At 56.5% G+C, this 18784-nt stretch overlaps 10 protein-coding genes across 10 annotated transcripts; 5 read left to right on the top strand and 5 right to left on the bottom strand.

Moving 5' to 3' along the window:
* The first annotated feature begins 159 nt into the window (after positions 1–159).
* On the top strand, positions 160–2218 carry DL89DRAFT_270032 (uncharacterized protein). Its single transcript, XM_040888540.1, has one exon. The coding sequence runs from the start codon at positions 192–194 to the stop codon at positions 2091–2093; it is 1902 nt and encodes a 633-aa protein (XP_040740488.1). The 5' UTR covers positions 160–191; the 3' UTR covers positions 2094–2218.
* Positions 2219–2676: 458 nt separating this feature from the next.
* DL89DRAFT_279136 (uncharacterized protein) lies at positions 2677–5659 on the top strand (the record flags this gene model as incomplete). Its single annotated transcript, XM_040889555.1, has 4 exons — positions 2677–3075; positions 3606–4295; positions 4560–5525; positions 5585–5659. The coding sequence occupies exons 1-4, from the start codon at positions 2974–2976 to the stop codon at positions 5657–5659; spliced, it is 1833 nt and encodes a 610-aa protein (XP_040740487.1). The 5' UTR covers positions 2677–2973.
* Positions 5660–5852: 193 nt separating this feature from the next.
* Positions 5853–6800, bottom strand: DL89DRAFT_64248 (uncharacterized protein). Its single transcript, XM_040891920.1, has one exon. The coding sequence runs from the start codon at positions 6492–6494 to the stop codon at positions 5922–5924; it is 573 nt and encodes a 190-aa protein (XP_040740486.1). The 5' UTR covers positions 6495–6800; the 3' UTR covers positions 5853–5921.
* A 779-nt stretch (positions 6801–7579) lies between these two features.
* On the bottom strand, positions 7580–8416 carry DL89DRAFT_270029 (uncharacterized protein; the record flags this gene model as incomplete). Its single annotated transcript, XM_040888539.1, has 3 exons — positions 8219–8416; positions 7721–8135; positions 7580–7676 (listed from the first exon to the last, which is right to left on the bottom strand). Coding segments are annotated over exons 1-3 (630 nt in total), but the record flags the coding sequence as incomplete, so codon positions are not given.
* Positions 8417–9096: 680 nt separating this feature from the next.
* DL89DRAFT_286222 (uncharacterized protein) lies at positions 9097–9857 on the top strand (the record flags this gene model as incomplete). Its single annotated transcript, XM_040889856.1, has 2 exons — positions 9097–9459; positions 9543–9857. The coding sequence occupies 2 exons, from the start codon at positions 9097–9099 to the stop codon at positions 9720–9722; spliced, it is 543 nt and encodes a 180-aa protein (XP_040740484.1). The 3' UTR covers positions 9723–9857.
* A 40-nt stretch (positions 9858–9897) lies between these two features.
* On the bottom strand, positions 9898–10343 carry DL89DRAFT_270028 (uncharacterized protein). The gene has a single exon (XM_040888538.1). The coding sequence runs from the start codon at positions 10287–10289 to the stop codon at positions 9921–9923; it is 369 nt and encodes a 122-aa protein (XP_040740483.1). The 5' UTR covers positions 10290–10343; the 3' UTR covers positions 9898–9920.
* Positions 10344–10988: 645 nt separating this feature from the next.
* On the top strand, positions 10989–12491 carry DL89DRAFT_270027 (cell division/GTP binding protein). Its single transcript, XM_040888537.1, has 2 exons — positions 10989–11172; positions 11306–12491. The coding sequence occupies exons 1-2, from the start codon at positions 11161–11163 to the stop codon at positions 12293–12295; spliced, it is 1002 nt and encodes a 333-aa protein (XP_040740482.1). The 5' UTR covers positions 10989–11160; the 3' UTR covers positions 12296–12491.
* A 568-nt stretch (positions 12492–13059) lies between these two features.
* On the bottom strand, positions 13060–13584 carry DL89DRAFT_270026 (uncharacterized protein). The gene has a single exon (XM_040888536.1). It carries the CDS (start codon positions 13512–13514, stop codon positions 13140–13142), a length of 375 nt encoding a protein of 124 aa, XP_040740481.1. The 5' UTR covers positions 13515–13584; the 3' UTR covers positions 13060–13139.
* A 3274-nt stretch (positions 13585–16858) lies between these two features.
* DL89DRAFT_205547 (uncharacterized protein) lies at positions 16859–17191 on the bottom strand (the record flags this gene model as incomplete). The annotated part of the gene is made up of 1 exon (XM_040884068.1): positions 16859–17191. A coding segment is annotated over one exon (333 nt), but the record flags the coding sequence as incomplete, so codon positions are not given.
* A 924-nt stretch (positions 17192–18115) lies between these two features.
* Positions 18116–18701, top strand: DL89DRAFT_64193 (uncharacterized protein). The gene has a single exon (XM_040891919.1). It carries the CDS (start codon positions 18352–18354, stop codon positions 18652–18654), a length of 303 nt encoding a protein of 100 aa, XP_040740479.1. The 5' UTR covers positions 18116–18351; the 3' UTR covers positions 18655–18701.
* Positions 18702–18784: the final 83 nt, after the last annotated feature.

Raw genomic sequence — 18784 nt, 5'->3', positions numbered from 1 at the left:
GTCCTTGAATTTGCGTATATAAGACAGGGTGTGTTGGCAGGGAGATGCAGAATCATCATCCTCACCCTCTGGTTCTTCGAATCAACGCATCTTCCTCCTCAACCTCATCCTCAACCTCACCCTCAGCCCTAATCTCAACAATGCGCTGCACCGTTAGCAAATCGGCACTTCTGGTCCTGGCATTCACCACTATGGTGGTAGGACTGCCTGCGGCTCCGGTGGACGCGGCAAATGCCTTGTCTACTGCCGATGCGATGTCTACTGCAACTGTAGAAATTACCGGTATTCAATCATCGGCTGATGCCCAATCGTCGGCTTCAGCTGATGCGAGGTTTGTGGAGGGCGCTACGTCTTCGGCTGATGCTCAGTCTTCTGCTGATGCTCAGTCTTCGGCTACCGCGGATGCGATCGATATCCAGTCTTCAGCTGATGCTGAATCGTCGGCTACAGCGAACGCAAGACTTGTTGAGGATGCTTTGACCTCTGTTGATGCTCAATCTTCAGCAGACGCCCAGTCGTCTGTTGACGCCCAATCGTCGGCAACAGCTGACGCGAGAGTTGAGGATGTCATCCAATCTTCGGCTGATGCCCAGTCGTCGGCCGACGCTCAGTCTTCGGCTGATGCCCAGTCCTCGGCTACGGCTGAAGCAAGATTCGCAGATGATGCTTTGACTTCGGTTGACGCCCAGTCCTCGGCCGACGCCCAGTCGTCCATTGACGCCCAGTCATCCGCTACGGCTGACGCGAGAGTTGAGGATGTCATCCAATCTTCGGCTGACGCTCAGTCGTCGGCCGACGCTCAGTCATCGGCTGATGCTCAGTCCTCGGCTACGGCTGAAGCAAGGTTCGAAGATGATACCGAGTCTTCTACGGATGATGAGTCTTCTACGGATGATGAGTCTTCGGCTGACGACCAGTTCTTGGCTGATGCCCAGTCCTCGGCTACGGCTGAAGCAAGATTCGCAGATGATGCCAAGTCTTCGGCTGACGCCCAGTCCTCGGCTACAGCTGATGCCACGGATTTCCAGTCGTCTGCTGACGCCCAGTCGTCAGCCACTGCAAATGCAAGGGTTGAAGATAATACCATGACTTCAGTTGATGCTCAGTCCTCGGCCAACGCCCAGTCGTCCATTGATGCCCAGTCGTCCATTGATGCCCAGTCATCCGCTACGGCTAACGCGAGAATTGAGGATGTCATCCAATCTTCGGCTGACGCTCAGTCCTCGGTTGATGCCCAGTCCTCGGTGGATGCCCAGTCCTCGGCTACGGCTGAAGCAAGGTTCGCAGATGACACCGAGTCTTCTACGGATGATGAGTCTTCGGCTGACGACCAGTCCTCGGCTGATGCCCAGTCCTCCGTGGATGCCCAGTCCTCGGCTACGGCTGAAGCAAGATTCGCAGATGATGCTTTGACTTCGGTTGACGCCCAGTCCTCGGCCGACGCCCAGTCGTCAATTGACGCCCAGTCATCCGCTACAGCTGACGCGAGAGTTGAGGACATCATCCAATCATCGGCTGATGCTCAGTCGTCGGCCGACGCTCAGTCATCGGCAGATGCCCAGTCCTCGGCTACAGCTGAAGCAAGGTTCGCAGATGATACCGAGTCTTCCACAGATGATGAGTCTTCGGCTGACGATCAGTCCTCGGCTGATGCCGAGTCATCAGTTGATGCTCAGACCTCGGTATCGATCGATGAAGCAATCGCACGGGTTGCCGAAGATGTCTTGACTACACCCACAGCCACAGCCGCCGCTGCCGACGCCCAGTCTTCAACCGATGCTCTCTCTTCGGCCACCGCAGAAGCCACTTCGATCTCTGACGAGTTCATTTTCCCTACTCCCAGCATTGATACGGCAACTGATATCCTGGAGGCGGTTGAGACGCGCAAGGTGCGGTCCGAGTTCCGCGGGGTGCACCCTGAGATGCGCTTCGTGGGCATGCAGCCCAATGAGCTGCAGTCGTGGATGGACATCAACACTCTGCGCTCTGAGCTGTCAGTGGACGCAGAGTCGCTGGCGGCAGAGGCCGCAAGCATCGGACAGCTGGCGAGCGACCTGTTCATTAAGAGCATCTTGATTCCGGGCACAGACTAGTAGTTGAGGAGAGCGGTCGTTTAGTTTATTAGGACATCATGGCAATAAATATGCGCAGTCACAGCAACGGATGGCGGCGAATTTGCCCGCGATCCCCCGCTTAGGCCGCTGCAGCTTTATCTAATGGAGAAAAAGACGCAATAGCGCTCGCCCATTTTCTCATTTGCACTTCGGGATGTGCGGACAATAGGAGCTTTAAAGTATCGATCGAGGGATATCGCACCCCCCGGGCTCGTGCACAGAGGCATGGTGGGCTGTGCATGGCACTGCTCTGGGAAGTGATCCTCACAGCACTTGTGTGATCTGGGAGCAAAGGCCAAAACATACACCATGACATGTGTTCAAAACCCGGGCAGCAGCGCAGATGCACTTGCGTGTGAGAAAGCCATTTCCTGAACAAGGCGGGCATGAAAAAAAGTGGAGTCTGTGTGAGAGGCAGCGCTTCTGTTTTTAGAACAGGTTTTTTTGGTGCTGTATTTCTCCGAGTTGGGTGTCGGTTGAGGAAACGCATAAGAAGGGGCGCGCAAGGGGAAGGCGCTGTCCCCGATCTGCTTCGCGAATAGCAAACCTCCATCTTCGTTTCCCCCCACATATACACATACTAGGTAAGCCGGTTTTGCAGTCCACGGACCTCCCGCCACCGGGAGGCGGCGGTTCACAGGCAGCGTTGTGACTCAGAAGGTGTAACCCCCCAAAAAACAAAAAATTGCACTCCTCGCGTGCCTTCTCCCGTTACACGGCGGGGTCTTTTTGAGGCCTCCTTATTTTACCGTTATCGGCCAGCAGTGTGTCTGGGTTTCTTTTATTTCTCTCCCCTACCACTCGTCCTTTTCGCAACCCCCTTTTGAGCCTGTACTATTAATCAGCAGCCTAGACCACAATGTTTGCCTCTACACGCCGCTCGCTGCTGGCTGTTGCCAGCAAAGGAAACGCAGTCCGCACGCACCGAGCAGCGATCGTGGGCCACAGGCTGGCTGGCAAGGTAAGGCAGACACACCCCCGTGTAAAAAAAGGAGTGCACCCGAATAAGCCCGAGGCATTGCAGATGTGAACTTTGACCGATGCGCTCTCCCCCGTCCTGGGCGCTTCGGGCGGGCGGGCGATCTGCACTGACGTTTCATAGTCTGGCCCCTACGAGCCCTACGGGAGCAAGGCGCAATTTATTCAGCGAATGGCAGGGCACCGCTCCCGCTGCATTCGTCTTGTGGTCGATACCAATGGGTTTTTCTGCGGAGATTTGTGGCCAATTTTTCCCTTCTGTGGAGTCGGCTGCAGAAGGCAAGCGGTTCCACATGTTGGCCAAACACCGTTTCCTTGTGATCGCCTCCTCGCCCTCCGACCACGCAGAGCTCTTCATCTTTTTGCTGTTGCGGTGCAAGTATGAAATTCGCCGCCCCTGCCCCCACCTGTGTGGTTATAAAAGGTCGTCAAGCCGGCCGTTTTTTAATCCCGACTAGACACTGACATCCATATTTCTGTACCTCATTTTCCCCTGTACTCTAACCAAAATAGCCACAAAGCACAATGGCTCCTGCAATCAAGAACGACTCTGCTCCGTCCTCGCCTCCCCAGAAGACCCTGAGCCTGGGCACGGCCCTGCCGTACGCGACCCGCACTGCCCTGCACCTTAAGGGCCTGGTGCCATCGGCGGTCGAGAACTTTGCGGCCCAGGAGGCCCGCGCGTACGAGCAGTTCAAGGCCAAGGGCTCGCCTCTGGAGCAGTACATTTTCCTGTCGTGGCTGCGCAACACCAACCTCGACCTGTTCTACCGCCTGGTGCTCAAGCACCTGAAGGAGGTTGCTCCGGTCATCTACACGCCCACGGTCGGCCAGGCGTGCCAAGAGTTCTCGCACATCTACCCGTTCCTGGCGCCGCCCTCGGCTGTCGACGGCCTGTACATTCCGCTCAACGAGGTTGACAACATCGACGAGATCATCAACAACTACAAGGAGTCGATTCCCGAGGGCCAGCAGCCCGAGATCACCGTCATCACCGACGGCTCGCGCATCCTGGGTCTGGGCGATCTGGGCATGAACGGCATGGGTATTCCTGTCGGCAAGCTGCAGCTGTACGTTGCCGCCGCCGGACTCGACCCGACCCGCTGCCTGCCCATCGTGCTCGACTTTGGTACCGACAACCCCAAGTATCTCGAGGACCCGCTGTACCTCGGTATCCGCCAGAAGCGTCCCGAGGATCCGGAGGTAAGTCTCATCACATGATTGTTTGTTTATTCTCCGGGTCGGCCGACGGCTGCATATCTCGTCCCCGGGCAGATAGGCGGTGTTTCACGCCCGGGCAAGATATAAACCATGCAGTCTTGCAGAAGGGTCTGTGCGGATCACCATGCAGCATCCCAGGCTTTTCTGTCTGCCCCGTGTGACTGCTTTTTTTTTATTGCTCGGAGAAATTTGTTAGTCACAACCGCCTGCAACCTCACATGCTGACATTTGATTTCCTCCTTTTAGTTCTACGCGGCCACGGAGAAGGTCCTCAACGGCCTGACCCGCGCGTTCCCCGAGATCTTCATCCAGTTCGAGGACTTCAACACCCCGCACGCCTTTGGCCTTCTTGAGCAGTGGCGCAACAAGATCCTGTGCTTCAACGACGACATCCAGGGCACTGGCTCGGTCATTCTCTCTGGCTTCATTAACGCCATCCGCCTCGCTGGTATCCCCGCCCGCGAGCAGCGCATCATGTTTGTCGGAGCCGGTTCGGCCGGAGTCGGTGTGGCCAAGCAGCTTGTCGACTACCTTGTGATCGAGCACAAGATCCCGGAGGAGCAGGCCAAGGCCATGTTCTGGTTCGTCGACTCGCGCGGTATCATCAACGCGAACCGCGGCGACAAGCTGGCGGACCACAAGATCTACTTTGCCCGGCACGACAACGGCGACAGGCAGTGCAAGAACCTCGAGGAGGCCATTGAGTACGTCAAGCCGACGGCTCTGATCGGGCTGTCGACCATCTACAAGGCGTTCAACGAGAAGATCCTGAAGCGCGTCAACGAGCTGAACCAGAAGAACCGGCCGATCATCTTCCCGCTGTCGAACCCGCAGACCAAGGCCGAGTGCACGTTCGAGGAGGCCATGGTTGCCACGGACAACCGCGTCTTGTTCGCCTCGGGCACCGCGTTCCCGTCGTACACTATCCCGGGCACCGACGACACGCGCGTGCCGGGCCAGGGCAACAACATGTATGTGTTCCCGCCCATCGGCCTCGGAGCCAAGCTGGCCAAGCCCACCAGCATCACCGACTCGCTGATCTTTGCCGTGTCGGTTGCGCTCTCCAACACCCTGACCAAGGAGGAGGTCGCCCGTGGCGAGCTGTACCCGCGCATCGAGCGCATCCGCGAGACCTCGGCGCAGATCACCGCCGCCTTCATCCACCAGGCTGTCCGCGAGGGCCTGGCCACGGACCAGTACTGGGTTGACCTGGTCAAGGCTAACCCGGCGCCCTCGGCCACCTCGGAGATCCCCGATGGTCGTACTCGCAGGTCGTCCTGGACGAGGTCTCCAAGCGCATGTGGGCTCCGGCCCAGTCGGCCGAGCAGTTCACGACCAAGCTCTAACTTTCCTTACCTTCCCTGTGCCTATATCTTTAATTCTCAACCCATTCAAATGAAATCAATGCTGATTCATCCATGATCAAAGGAGCTGCGATTTTGTGATTCGGCGCGAGAGCAAGCACAAGGCCCACACGCGTATTCGCGTCGCCTTGGCGTTGCGCAGTACGCTGCCAAAAAGAGGCTCAAGAGCGCAACATCCTTTCTCCTCCTTTTGTTTCCGCTTTGAATTCAAACAATTTCTTCTTGCATACTGTACTAATACCTATCATACTCTGCTCAACTTTCCTCCCAAAAAAAAAACAATGAACAATTCTAGGCATTCTTTTACGATTTCAGCACCGCAGCAGCACTCGCAGCAGGCGATCACATCACCCACCGCCGCCACACACCCCGCCCATCCGTCCTTCCGGAATCTGTCGCAGTCCTCGCGGCACTCACGCGCAACAGAGAAATCCTGGCACACGCGGTTCCGCGCACAGTGCAAAGACCGGCTGAGCAAAGCCCGCGAGGCGTCCTTCATGGCCAACCGCCTTACACGGCCAAAGGAGCTGACCGACCAGGAAATGTACGAGATCGTGCGGCAGGAGTGGGCGCGGTTCAAGAGCGAGATGGAGAAGCAGAGCGACAGTAGCGGCTTTGATGAGGCCGAGATGGCGGCGGAGATCGAGGAGGTGGCGAGGCAGGAGAGGGAGAGGCAGCAGCAGCAGGAGGCAGAGGAGTTTGAGATGTACGAGGAGATGCTTGCTGAGGAGATGATGATGGATGAGGATGAGGATGGCCTGACTGATGCCGATCTGCAGTACCTTATTGATATGGACATTGGCACCGACGTAAGCATGGATGCGACCTAGGGCTTCTTATGTTATATTAAGACACATGCAGTCAAAGCTAGCAGTGCAGAAGATAGCTCGGCAGCGATCGATCGTGTGCTGGCGCCGGTATGCGGCTCGGCGACCTCCAAAGCCATGCGCTCGATGCCGGTGGTGTTTGCGATCCAATCAATGAAATACAGCAAACTGATGTAAACATCGTGCCCGTCCTGACAGTAGCAGCTGGACGTCTGCACGGTGTTTGAGGACTTGGAGCTCAGCACGCCCAGCATCGCATAAGTCGCCTCGTCTGGCGACCGGCTGGGCATCGTGTCTGTGCGGATGAATAGCGGCGACCCACCGTCCCCCACGCATGCCGTGTGGTTCAGTATATGCGATGTGCAGATCAGATCCCAGTCCACTGGTCTCCTCCAGCCGCCCCCTGTCAGTGCGGCGCATCGAGCAGTCGGTGTGGTTTGCTGTCTGCTGGATCGAACAGCACATGCAAGGAGTCGACTTTGCCTGAGCCGTCACCACCCCACCCCGCAGGTCGCCACATTGGTGTTTTTCTGGAAGACATGATACTGGTTCACAGCCTTGTTCATTATACTGAGAGCAGTGATTCCTATTATTGACTAAGCATGGGTCCAGTGCGCAAGTGGTCGTATATTGTGCGCACACCACTGTGTGTGACCAGTTATTTTCTTTTCCTTTCTAAATGCAAGACTGCTTTCTTCATCCCACACTCTGCACATTCAGGATCGTGTCAACGACTCTGCGGCAAATCGGGCATTTGTTGCTCTGCTGCCGATACGTATTCGCGCAATCCCTGCACATACACAAATGCCTGCATGGCAGAAGAACCGTGTCGAGTTCGTCCGACAGGCAAATGGCGCACTGCAGGACCGACTCCTCCTCGCCATTCCCCAGCATCATTGACGATTGCGGTGGCGCGTCGCCAAGCCCGTAGATCTCGTACTGCAAATACAGCATGCCGTCCAGAAACACCTTTTGCTTGACGCACCGCGGCACCAGAACGCGTGCGTCGCGGTAGAACTCAATAAACGATATTTGGCGCGCACGCTCGACAGGATTAGGGCGGTCGCTTGTCGACAAGCTCGACCACCAGGCCATATGCAGGCGCCTTTTGTGCGTCGCCATCAGCAATCTCCTGGATCTCGCTGCCGCCCATCGCTTGCAGTTTCGATCGCCTCCGAGCTGTGGCTATCGGGGAGTGGGGCAGTGGCCGGCGGACACGACCCGTTGGTTGCCTTGAAGGGCGGCGTTGCGGGCCTGCCAGTCGGACGACGCCAGTGTCTTGTACGGGTCCTCACTCGGGTGCAGCCAGTCGGCACGCGGCAGGGAGAACATCTGGTCGAGCCCCGCCTCCATCTGGTAGCTCCTGTGGTGGTCAGTGCGCGATACAAACCTCGGGCACGGCCCATTCCCCCACTCCTCGGTCGCAAGCCAGTAGCAGTTTATCGTCAGCGGCACCAGCGCGTCCACAACAAACGATAGAGAAAAGTATGGCGAGCTCGTCACCGAATCCACCTTTTCGGGCGTCTCCAGAACCACCGACGAGAGGTGCAGGGATGCCGTGCGCAGGTTCATATTCGCCTGGGTCACTGTGCAGGGTTCCTCGCGCGTCTGGAGTTTGGCCGCCTGGTGTGCTGGAATCGCTGCCTGGGAGAGCATAGCGCGGGCCGTGGTAAAGGCGCCGGGAGACAGACACCTCCGAGGGCCGGGTCGGCACCGGACTCGCCCGAGAGCTCCTCCACTTCGCGTGCGGCTGCCAATGCCGCGTGTGCACGCTCCTCCCAGGTCAGAAGCTGTCGGGAGGGAGCCTGCGGACGGCGGAAGATACTGGACATGCTTGGATCTGGGGGAGGGTTGACTAGGAGATATGAAACAGAAGAGAATATTGCATAGGTGCTTGCTGGGACAAAAAAAGGGAATGTACCCGGAAGACATGGCGAGTTACTATCCAGATGCTTCGAAAAAAAAATCTGGCCCCCTCCAATATTCTTTTGCCCAGCGCCACACGCGCACCACTGCTTTTCTTTGCGCTCCTGCCTCCCAGCACGTAACCGGGCACACCATATAACTGCAGCAAAGGCAGGTTCAGATGAGAGGCTGCGCTGCTACCACACTACGTCCTTTGGTAGTTTTTTTTTTTTTTGCACTGCAGGACTGCAGCTACTGGCTACGAGCCACCGTTCCCTCCGTCATTTCCTTGCTTCCGGTGGTAGAGACGCGCCGATTAACTGCTCGACCCAGGAGCAATTGTCCTTTTCATGTAGTGTCCGCAGAGCGTTACTGGCGAGGGAGCAGATGAGGGAGCAGATGAGGGCAGATGGTTTTTTTTTCACTAGGACGCTTGGACATTATTGCCACGCTTCTTGACCAGTGCGCAGTAGCAGATTTCCGTTTACATATCTCGCCTGGTATATATGCCAGCAACGTTTGGCCAAGGCATTCAGCTGGTCTAGAAACGTTTCCAAGCATGCTTTTGTAAATTTTCTTGTTCAATTATCAACAACAATTCTGGTCCTCAACAAACATCTGCCATTTCACAAAGCACACCCAATGCTATTCAGCAGCATCGTTTCGTCATGTTTGTTTGCCACTGCTATGGCGCAGACACTCCAGAGCCAAGCACCATTCCGTCTGATCCAGCCGCACAACAGCGAGCAGCAGCACGCTATCCAGAGCCTTGTCCAAGAGCTCGAGCGGCTGTCGCCAGATATGTTCGCAAACACCAGCGGAAACGAGCGGCTAGCACTGGAGCTTCCGTTTGCACAGCCGGCTCCCACACCTGCTGCTGCCCAGACAACAATGCCTGCCGCAGGATTTGTATCCCTGGTGCCTCAACCACTGGCCGCCTCCATCGCCTCGTCACCAGCTGCCGCAGGCCCACAGGCTGCCACAGCACCAACACAGCCTGCTAGTCCGGCAGCACCGCTGTTCTCAGCAATGCCCATGTCGCAGCAACCTGTGAGCATCATAACCACATTGTCCCCACAAGCCACCTCCGATCTACCACCTACTGCTTTGACTGCTACTTCGCTTACGAGCAGTCTGCAGCTGCTGTTTACTGCGGCAGCTGTGCCGACCGACCCGAGCAACAGCCCATCGTCGACGTCACACCGTTCACGGGGCACAGAGTTGCCGTTTGGGCTATGGATCGCGACATCGTCAACATCAGCCGGCTGGCTGTCGGCAGAAGAGTCCACTCCAGCAGACAGCAGCAGCGATGACGAAGGGCAAGAGCTGTCTGGTCTCGACTCCGACTCATCCTCCGACAGCATTGACGTGTGGTCAGCAGAATACTCGCGGCTAGCCAACTCTGCCACCCGCACGAGCCTGTTGCTGGCCGGCACGCTCCTACTGCCACTGCTAACAATTGTTATAGCAATCAATTAATATTTCCCCTCCCCATGTCTAATCAGAATGTTTTAACCGAGACGCTCGTCCAGGTTGTCCTGGGCGTATATGGACTTCTTCTCATATCCCTTGACACGGTCGTCCTTGACAAAGCGGTTGTCCATACGAGCATCCTCGCCCTCGACACCCAGTGCAGCGCGCGGCGTCTTGGCGTCGATCACGTAGTGGTTGTCGCAGTGCGGGCAGTACTCGTCTTCAGGCTCATAGTCGCGCACGTCCTTGCGGAACGCCTTTTTGCACTTTTTGCAGATGAATACCATCTCGTCCGACTGCTTCAGAGAGTGGTCGGTCTGCTCGGCGTGGCATTCGGGACAGTCGAACCACTTTTTGCAGCACGGGGCACGAATCGACACCTGGGCGTTCAGAATATGCTTGCACATGACTGGCAATGGAGGCCGGGGAGACTAAATATAACGTATGTGTATGTGGAGACGTTGGCGAGTATGTAGGATTCCGCGGAGAGCGTCTGCCCACCTCACACATGGCATAGCCCCAGCGATGGCGGGGGAGATTTATGGTGCGAGCCGAGCCGGCAGGACGCTGCGCTCCCAAGCCCGCCATTGGATGTCTGATTGACAGACGCATGGCGCACACCTGCCCACAAAAACAAGAATGCAGATCGCTAGTTGGGACCAGCCAAAGCATGAGGACCGTATGAGGACCGTGGTTCTGCTGCCGGCTGCCTGCCTTCAGCTTGTGGCTTTCCTAAGCAGCATCCTTGGTGGTAGCGGACAAAAACGACCGCTGTATCTGGCGTATGTGGAGAATGCTCCAGCAATATATCGGCCTCCTATTCATTTCGCGGGGGGTTGGCAGCGTCGTCTCTTGCCCGCTGCAATTACCGGCATTCAGGGCCAGCGAGGGGGTGTGCTGGCCGAGCACAACGTTCTCGCCTGCCTCCCCGGCTGGGAATGCTGGCACCCTGTCTCCAAGCCTCGTCTGGCGCCAGCACCTATGTTTCGCGCCCGCCCCTATTTCCGCCACCCGCGTTTGAAACAAGCATTCTTTGCGCAGAAAACTCCAAAACAAAAACATCCCAGCTATTTTTCTTTTTCGCCCTACTGCAATTCGTTTGGCCACCGCCCGTTAATGCCCGCAGAAATATGCATTTTTTCTAGCCTGCACACTTATCACCCAACACTGGGCAGTTTTCCCCCCTCTTTCTCCTCTGCTCTCTCTACCTCTTGCAACACCAAACTCTCTTTCCTATTTTATTATTCTCTTCCTACAAAATAACCCCTTCAAAATACAATGTCGGCGAATGTAAGGAGACGCCTATTGAAGTGCTGCAATTTCGACTGGAGACGCTCTTCATCAGGGAGGCGAATTTAAGCGTACACAACAAGTGGGCTAACAGAGTATGTGCAATACTGTCTTCCTTCTCACTGCACTATAGGATAACCAGACCTATGTCGGCTTCGACACAATTACTCAGCAGATGGAGCGCAAGTTCCTGAAGCGCGGGTTCAATTTCAACGTTATTCTCGTGGGCGAGTCGGGCATGGGCAAGTCGACGTTGGTGAACAGCATTTTCTCGAGCCACCTGGTTGACTCGCAGGGACGGCGCACGGCGCAGGAGGTGATCCGCAAGACAACCGAGATCTCGCCTGTGACGCAGACGCTGGAGGAGAACGGCGTGCGGGTCAAGCTGACGATCATTGACACGCCTGGGTTTGGCGACCAGTGCAACAACGAGGGCTGCTGGGTCCCTGTGATCAAGTACATCAAGGACCAGCATGCGGCGTACCTGGAGCGCGAGCTGAAGCCGCAGCGCGACCGCGTCATCAGCGACACCCGCGTGCACGCCTGCCTGTACTTTTTGAACCCGGGCAACCGCGGCCTGCGCCCGCTGGATGTCGAGGTGCTGAAGCGCCTGACTGAGGTCACCAACGTGATCCCGGTCATTGCCAAGTCTGACTCGATGACCGTCGACGAGCGCACTGTCTTCAAGCGCCGCATCAAAGAGGAGCTTGCCTTCCACCGCATCTCCGTGTACCCGTATGCCAGCGATGAGGACGACGATGAGGACCGCGCGCTGAACGCCAGCATCAAGGAGCTGGTGCCGTTCGCTGTTGTCGGATCCGAGGAGATCATTGAGATCGATGGCAAGTCCATCCGCGGGCGCCGCCACGGCTGGGGCGTCATCAACATCTTCGACGAGGGCCACAGCGACTTTGTCCACCTGCGCAACTTTTTGCTGCGCACCCACCTGTCGGACCTGGTCGAGGTCACTGCACAGCGCCACTATGAGCAGTTCAGAACCTCCCAGCTCAGGCAGATCAAGGAGATGCGCGCCCAGCAGGCCGCTGCTGCCGCCGCTGGCCAGTCGGGCATGCCCGCTCCCAGCGTCCCGCTCCCTCACCAGCCCACCATGGCCCAGGCGTAGATGCCCCCTTTCCTCTTCTTTTCCCGCCTATTCTCTCCGCACTTGATCTCCTTCCATGTCTCTCCAATGCCCCCCGCCTTTCCCCGTGTGCATCTGCTCCACTGATGTAGTGCAGAGGGAAGCGATGGCGGGGGCTGGAGAGGGCTACTATCCATTTCTTCATTCTTCAAACACTAATAAACACACTTTTAGTCCTCTCCACTCATGCATGCTGCATCCTCCACTACTGGCCATGTAGCTATAAATAGGCACCGGCACTAATGCATGACTCCTCACACCCCTTGCAGTTCTTTGAAATATCCTGGCAGTCTGCAGGCGTGTGGCACGCACGCAGACTGAGAAGTGTGGTTGGAAGAGCCAAAAAAAAACATGGCTGACTATTGGTCCCACTAGGCTCGACTGCACTGAGCTCTGGGAATACGACAGGAGTATCCGCTTGTGAGAAGCTAGATCTCTCAGTCGGACAGCCTACCCAACCAAATCTGTAGACCGAAATAGACTGTCTAGAAGACCGCTCCCCAATACGGCGAGCACGGTACCGTCTCCAGAGATAAGATGAAGCGGAGCGAAAAAAATGGAGCCAGGTCGCACACTACATCCTCGTGAATTGGCTCCCCACAAACAAGGACCTGGTTTTCCAACGCGTCGCCGCCATTTCAAGCGGCGGTATATTGTTTCATGTGCGTGCCGGGTCACCAAGTCTGCGATTACAAAACGACTTGCTTTATCCACAAGCCCCAAGGCTATTGTTTTGAGAGATTACAATTGGTAATTATAGAACGGGGAGGCGAAAGAGATACCAGGACATCTAGTAGAATAAATCTAAAATGCGCACAGGTAAAGCTTAGAAGAAAGCAGCGGCGGCAACGGCAACAGCGGCCAGAGAGCCGGCAACCTTGGCGGCACCGTTCGAGGAGCCCGAGGTGGACTTCTCGTTCGAGGCGGACTTGGAAGCACCCTTGGAAGAGTGGTGAGAGCCCGAGTGGGAGCCGGAGGCCGACTCAGTATCATCGAGCTCACCAAGCTCAGACGAGACAGAGCCGGCCGAGGCAGCCTCCGAGGCAGCCTCCGAAGCGGCCTCCGAAGCCTCAACAGAGGCCTCAACAGAGGCCTCAACAGAAGCCTCAGCGGAAGCCTCAGCGGAAGCCTTAGTGGAGGCGGAGGAGTCGGCGGCAAGAGCAGCGACGGCGAAGACAGCGATGGCGGCGAAGATCTGCATTATGATATTGTAATCTAGAGCGTAGATAGGGTGGAGGGGGGAGGGAGTGCGTGAGACGAAGGGAAGTAATAAGGTATTATGCCGGTTCCTCGACATCCCAGGCGGCGGGCAGCATTTATATACAATCCGCGCTGCCCAGCGAAGGAGGGCAATGTCAAACTCAGACCGGTTGGGGAGGGGGAAAAGCACCCGGTGTGGCCACTAGCTCTGGTAGCGGTGGTGGTGTCACTTTGGAGAAAGGATGAACAATTCGTACATTGAATTTCGCCTCTCAAAGGGCGATCGCCGCTCCGCGCAATTTCTCATCCTCCCTTGGCTCCCTCTCTTTACCTGCTATTGTAGAATGCAGAAGGTGCGAGAGCCGCAACATCTGGAATGCGAAAAAAACCAAAACAAGCCCAATGTAGATCTCGCGTTTCTCCTTCGTTGCAGTCGGATGTTGTTGTTTTCTTGCTTGACCCAGGCTTGCAGCCAGAGAGGACCGTTGGGCGCTTGCTGGCTTGCCCCTCTCCCTCATACAGCGCCAACTCCGCCTAGCGGTCCGAAATGGCAGACCGAACAGATTTCCTTACCTGCTAGCAGTCGCCCAATTGCTTGTGCAGAGGGGAGAATGGCCCCCATTCGCCGGCTCGAGTGAGTAGGTGCCGCTTGGTTGGTGCGCTGCAGCAAGGCTCCGGACCGGTCCAGACTGGTCGCAGACAACGTGATGCTCCAATTATAGCTAGTCACGGGCCGTGCAACACAGGAACTATGACAAGCTAGGCCAGGCCAGGTGCTTGCCACAGTCTACAATCGCCCGGCTCCACACTGCCGCAGCTGCCGCAGCTGCCACAACCGCCACTGCTGCCTTGGCTTGCTAATGTGCCGCACATGCTGCAGGCTCCCTGAAAAACTAGCAAACAATCCAGACCGCCTATGCATCTCCGTGTCATCAACATGCAGCTAGATGCGACTAGCAGAGGCGTAAACAACGCAATACCGGAGTGCGACTGGGGTCTTTTTACGAAGTGCGTGCTTTGCGTCCCAACGGAATCGCTAGCGCACCAGCAGTCTGTGCTGATCCTTCCTGGCCATTCGCGGAGGGCAGATGACATGTCGGAATACTGGCCATTATCGCCAAAGCAGCAGCATCCGAGCCTGCACACACCCTTCGCTGCGCACCACTTTTCCTCGCCCACAGCGAATCCAGTGTTGAGGCTTTAATGCTGAAGGAACCTCGTACGATCGACAACCTACATTTGCATATTTGTCTGAGAAATCTGTTTTTTGGCTCGGGTCTTGGGGACCAGGACCCCCTTTTGTAGCCTATTGCTATGCGGTCCAGGACCGGTTGGCGCATTTGTCTCAACGGTCTGGCACTATGTTCCCACATGCTCTCTAGAGATTACTCACCATTTGGGACGGCAGAGACAATCATGGATAGTCTGTCGTGATAGCCAGGGAAACGCAGCAGATTCGCTGTCGCTATTGGAGAGGTGGCTCGTGTCCATCTCGCTGTACCCTACTGGCCTGCTTGCTTGCCGACAGCTATTGATTCGTCGAGCATTTGCGTCCACAATATCAGCGTTATCGCTCGGGAAGCCGGAGAGGACTGTCTCAGCCAGAGTTCAGTTTGGCTCGGTATAGAGTTGCTCGTTTCTCCTAGACAGTCCATGGATGCTTGGAAGATTCTCATGGCTTATGACCACAGCGAGACTATCTGCTGATTCTGCGAAATAATCGTGATGTTGATTAATGGCCTGCCCTATGTTTGTATACAGCAGGCAGCATGTTGAATTTTTCAACAACATACATGCTATAGGCCATGTCGGTCAATCAGCAGGCTTCTGGGCTACCTGCTCCCCCAACAAGCAGATGCCAGGCAGAACTTTAGGGAGCCACATCCAGAACTCGCTTGACTTTTTAGTCAACACTTATTTCCACACATGTGAAATCGTCCGACCTCCATGTGCCATCAGGAAGCAGCCCAATCGCCTATCGGTTCACTAAGCGTGTCTGCAGCTCAAGCGAACACAAGCCCCCTAGTATTAGCAGATCTGATCTAATCACGGTCGTGAGCGAGCTGCCGCATCGATCGCGAAGCAGCGAAGATTGCCAGCATCCATTATTGATCGATGGGAAGGGTGGTCCGTTCCCGCGATCGCCCTCCGGGACGCCAAAATGCTTTATGTGCGCAGCGACCCGTCACGGAAATTGTTTTGCGTGCGTTTCCCATCGGCAGCGTGCCCCCCTGGGAATTTCGCGATGGTATCGATCAATTGCGCCTTATACTATTTGCCTCCCCACCGCCTGCATAGCTGCTATCATGCAGAAATACCCTCAGCACTCACTCCACCCCAACGTTCTGGCAGGCACTGAGTGCGCATAGGATCTGACTCATTTGGGTCTGGAGCAGGGGCGGAGCTGAGACCACCACGCATAGACAATTGGCCGGTTAACCTCCGGATAATAGTCACAATTGGTTATCATCGTGCGGATCTGTGTTCTGCTTTCAGGAACAGCCTTGGCCATTGGGAGGCAGGCAGTGCCGATATGGGATGTCGCAGATAGCGCACGCATGCTTATTAACAATGACGCCTGTACCCAGGGGCCAGAGCGTGAAAACCATCAGGAGGAGAGAGTTGCAGCCCCAGAGGGCCAGCCAGTCTCCCCAACAATCGATATAGGTCACTGGAAGATGAATCCTTGAGTGGGCGGTGGTATGTGCGGGAATCGTCGGAATGAATCATCTGAAATGCAGAGTATCTCCGCATTGCTGACAGCGAGCAGGTGGGGAGGGGCATTTTCCGTGGCCTGCTGAATGACGCTAGCGTGTCCACAAAGCACGCAGCCTCCATGGCGCACTGGCCTGCTCGCTCACCATTTCCAATCAGCTGGCTAACTGTATGTGCATACGCGTATATTGGTGAAAGGCAGTGGAATTGGTGTGGTGTATTTACAAGTCGCATAGAAAAGATATGTACATATGGCGGGATTTAGTGCAGCAGAGAGCTGATCGGCGGCAGCACAGTGCCCGGGTGGCCGTACATGGCTGGGCTGTTGCAGGCGGTCGAGGCTGAGCTGGCACCGCTGTCCAAGGGCGATCTGGGGGCGGCAGCGTAGACCGGGCTCATCTGCTTGAAAGTGTACATCTGGGGCTCGTAGTGGTACTGAGCCAGCTCGCGGTGAGCAGGGCGGGGCGACGGAGTGGTCATGAACTGCACACTAAAGGCAGGCGAGGTCTGGCGGCTGACCGGAGCAGTCTGCGGCGACGACATATCCGAGTGCATAGGAGACCCGGCAGCAACAGTCTCCACGCTGGAGCGGCGACGCGGCTTGGTGTAGGCCGGATCGTGGGTTTGCATGTGCTTGCGCAGGCTGGTCTTGCGGGTGAACCGCTTGCTGCAGCCGGGGTGCTCGCAGCCGTACGGCCGAACACCGGTGTGGGTGCGGCGATGGCGCGCCAGCGAGGACGAGTCGCTGAAGCTACGCTCGCAGCCCTCGCAGGTGTGCGGGCGCTCGCCAGAGTGTGTGCGGTAGTGGACCTTGAGGGCTGAGCGCTGGATGAAGCGCTTCTCGCAGCCAGCCCATGGGCACTCGAATGGCTTGACGCCGGTGTGGATGCGGAAGTGGCGGACCAGGTCCGACTTGCGCGCAAATGAGCGGTCGCAGTCGTGCCACGAGCAGACAAACGACTTGCCCGGCGCGGCGTCGGCACAGCAGCTGTCGGCGGCAGCATCGGCGGCGGTGTGGGTGTGGGTGTGGGTATCGATGAGAGAACAGACGTCCATGTTTTCTGTGTCTGGAGCTGTGATTTTAATGTGCTCAGGCTGCTGGCAAAGGACCAAGAAGGAAAAAAGTCTGACTATATTATTTCGGAGGAAAGATATCGCTGGAGTCCCGAGCGCCAGTCCTTTTTATAGAGCACGCGGTGCGGCCATATGCAGTGTGAGAGAAAGCGCCAAAAGTCTTGCAATTCGTGCAGCCCAGCAAGAACACGCCCCGGGATTTTTGTGGCCTGCAGCGTGCGGGCGGCTGCTAGAAGAGAAAGCACGAGCCAGCTGATGGCCGCTGATAGCGTATCAGGAACAGATCGCCGCGCTGCAATTGGGCGGATGCCGCCGCTGATGGAGAACCTGCGCTTGCAGCCGGGGGCAGGGGGGTGGCAGGCGACCCGGCCCATTCCTCGATTTTCCGCGGCCGGACATGTGTCAAGGACCCTCCCGCTCGGGGCAGGCGCCGCAGAAGCCGCTATCACGACTGATCCTGGCGCGATAATGCACGGCGAGTTTTTTTTGCGCTCTGGGCTTTTTCTCTAGCTCTGGCATGCGTGATGGAGCAGCGATAACCATACTCCTGGCACACGTTGACTCTGGACGCAGCATCCGCACCGCCAGCTAGCACTGTGAAGCCTTATCTGGTGTCCATCAGCGCTGCCATCGATTGCACAACGGCTATGTCGTAGTGAGTAGTAGCAGCCGGTGCTACTGGGCGGCACAGGGCGGCGTGGGTGGACGCAGCACAGGGCACATTCCAACACGGCTGGGCATTGGCAGGCAGAGGCACTGTGACCATTCTCTCTGCGCTTCCGAGGTCCATCGATAGCGTCATCAGCTCGCAAATGGCGATGAGTAAAATCGCCCAAGGGTCGGCTAGCAAGTTACAGGGAGGCCATTTTCATATGAAACGCTAGCTGCTAATCGGCTGAGGAGACGTTTCAGCCTGGTAAAGCCTGCCTGCCGTTACAAAGTTTATCCTATCAATGCGTCCATCCAAGCACCTGTAGAACCCTCCACTGTCTACCTTCCAGCAGCGTAGCAGCTGCACTGAAGACCCCTTTGTTTAATTTACGCGACTAATGAGGTGCATACTGTGCACAGCCCAGATGACCACTGGCCGATGTAGTGCGATACAACATATTGCCTGGGCTTCCAGGAATGGCTGGGCGCGCTCCTGGCTCAGAGGTGCTCATGTCACATTTGAAAATATGGCGACCTCCCAAAGCAAAGTTCCCTTGCGCTTACAACCTCCGCACCTGAGCAACAAGGGATCGCCTCCATCTGATGGCCACACAATAGCAGGCAGATACAGTCACGCTTTTCCTCTATTTCGGAGAAATCAGGAACTGCTTGCTGGGAAAGCGGTCAGAAGAAAAAACTAAACCGGCGGCAGAGGCGCGCGACACACTGGGCATTCCAGCTTGATTGCCATCCATTGTGATAGACAATCGGTGTGGAAGATGTGGTGGCACGGCGTTACCATATAGGCTGCCCGGCCCAGCACATGACCGG

The sequence above is a fragment of the Linderina pennispora genome (assembly GCF_002104995.1).
Source record: "Linderina pennispora strain ATCC 12442 chromosome Unknown DL89scaffold_15, whole genome shotgun sequence".
Classification (NCBI taxonomy): Eukaryota; Fungi; Kickxellomycota; class Kickxellomycetes; order Kickxellales; family Kickxellaceae; genus Linderina; species Linderina pennispora.
The sequence above is the reverse complement of the archived record's forward strand: the minus strand, read 5'-3'. Positions and strand labels throughout refer to the sequence as shown.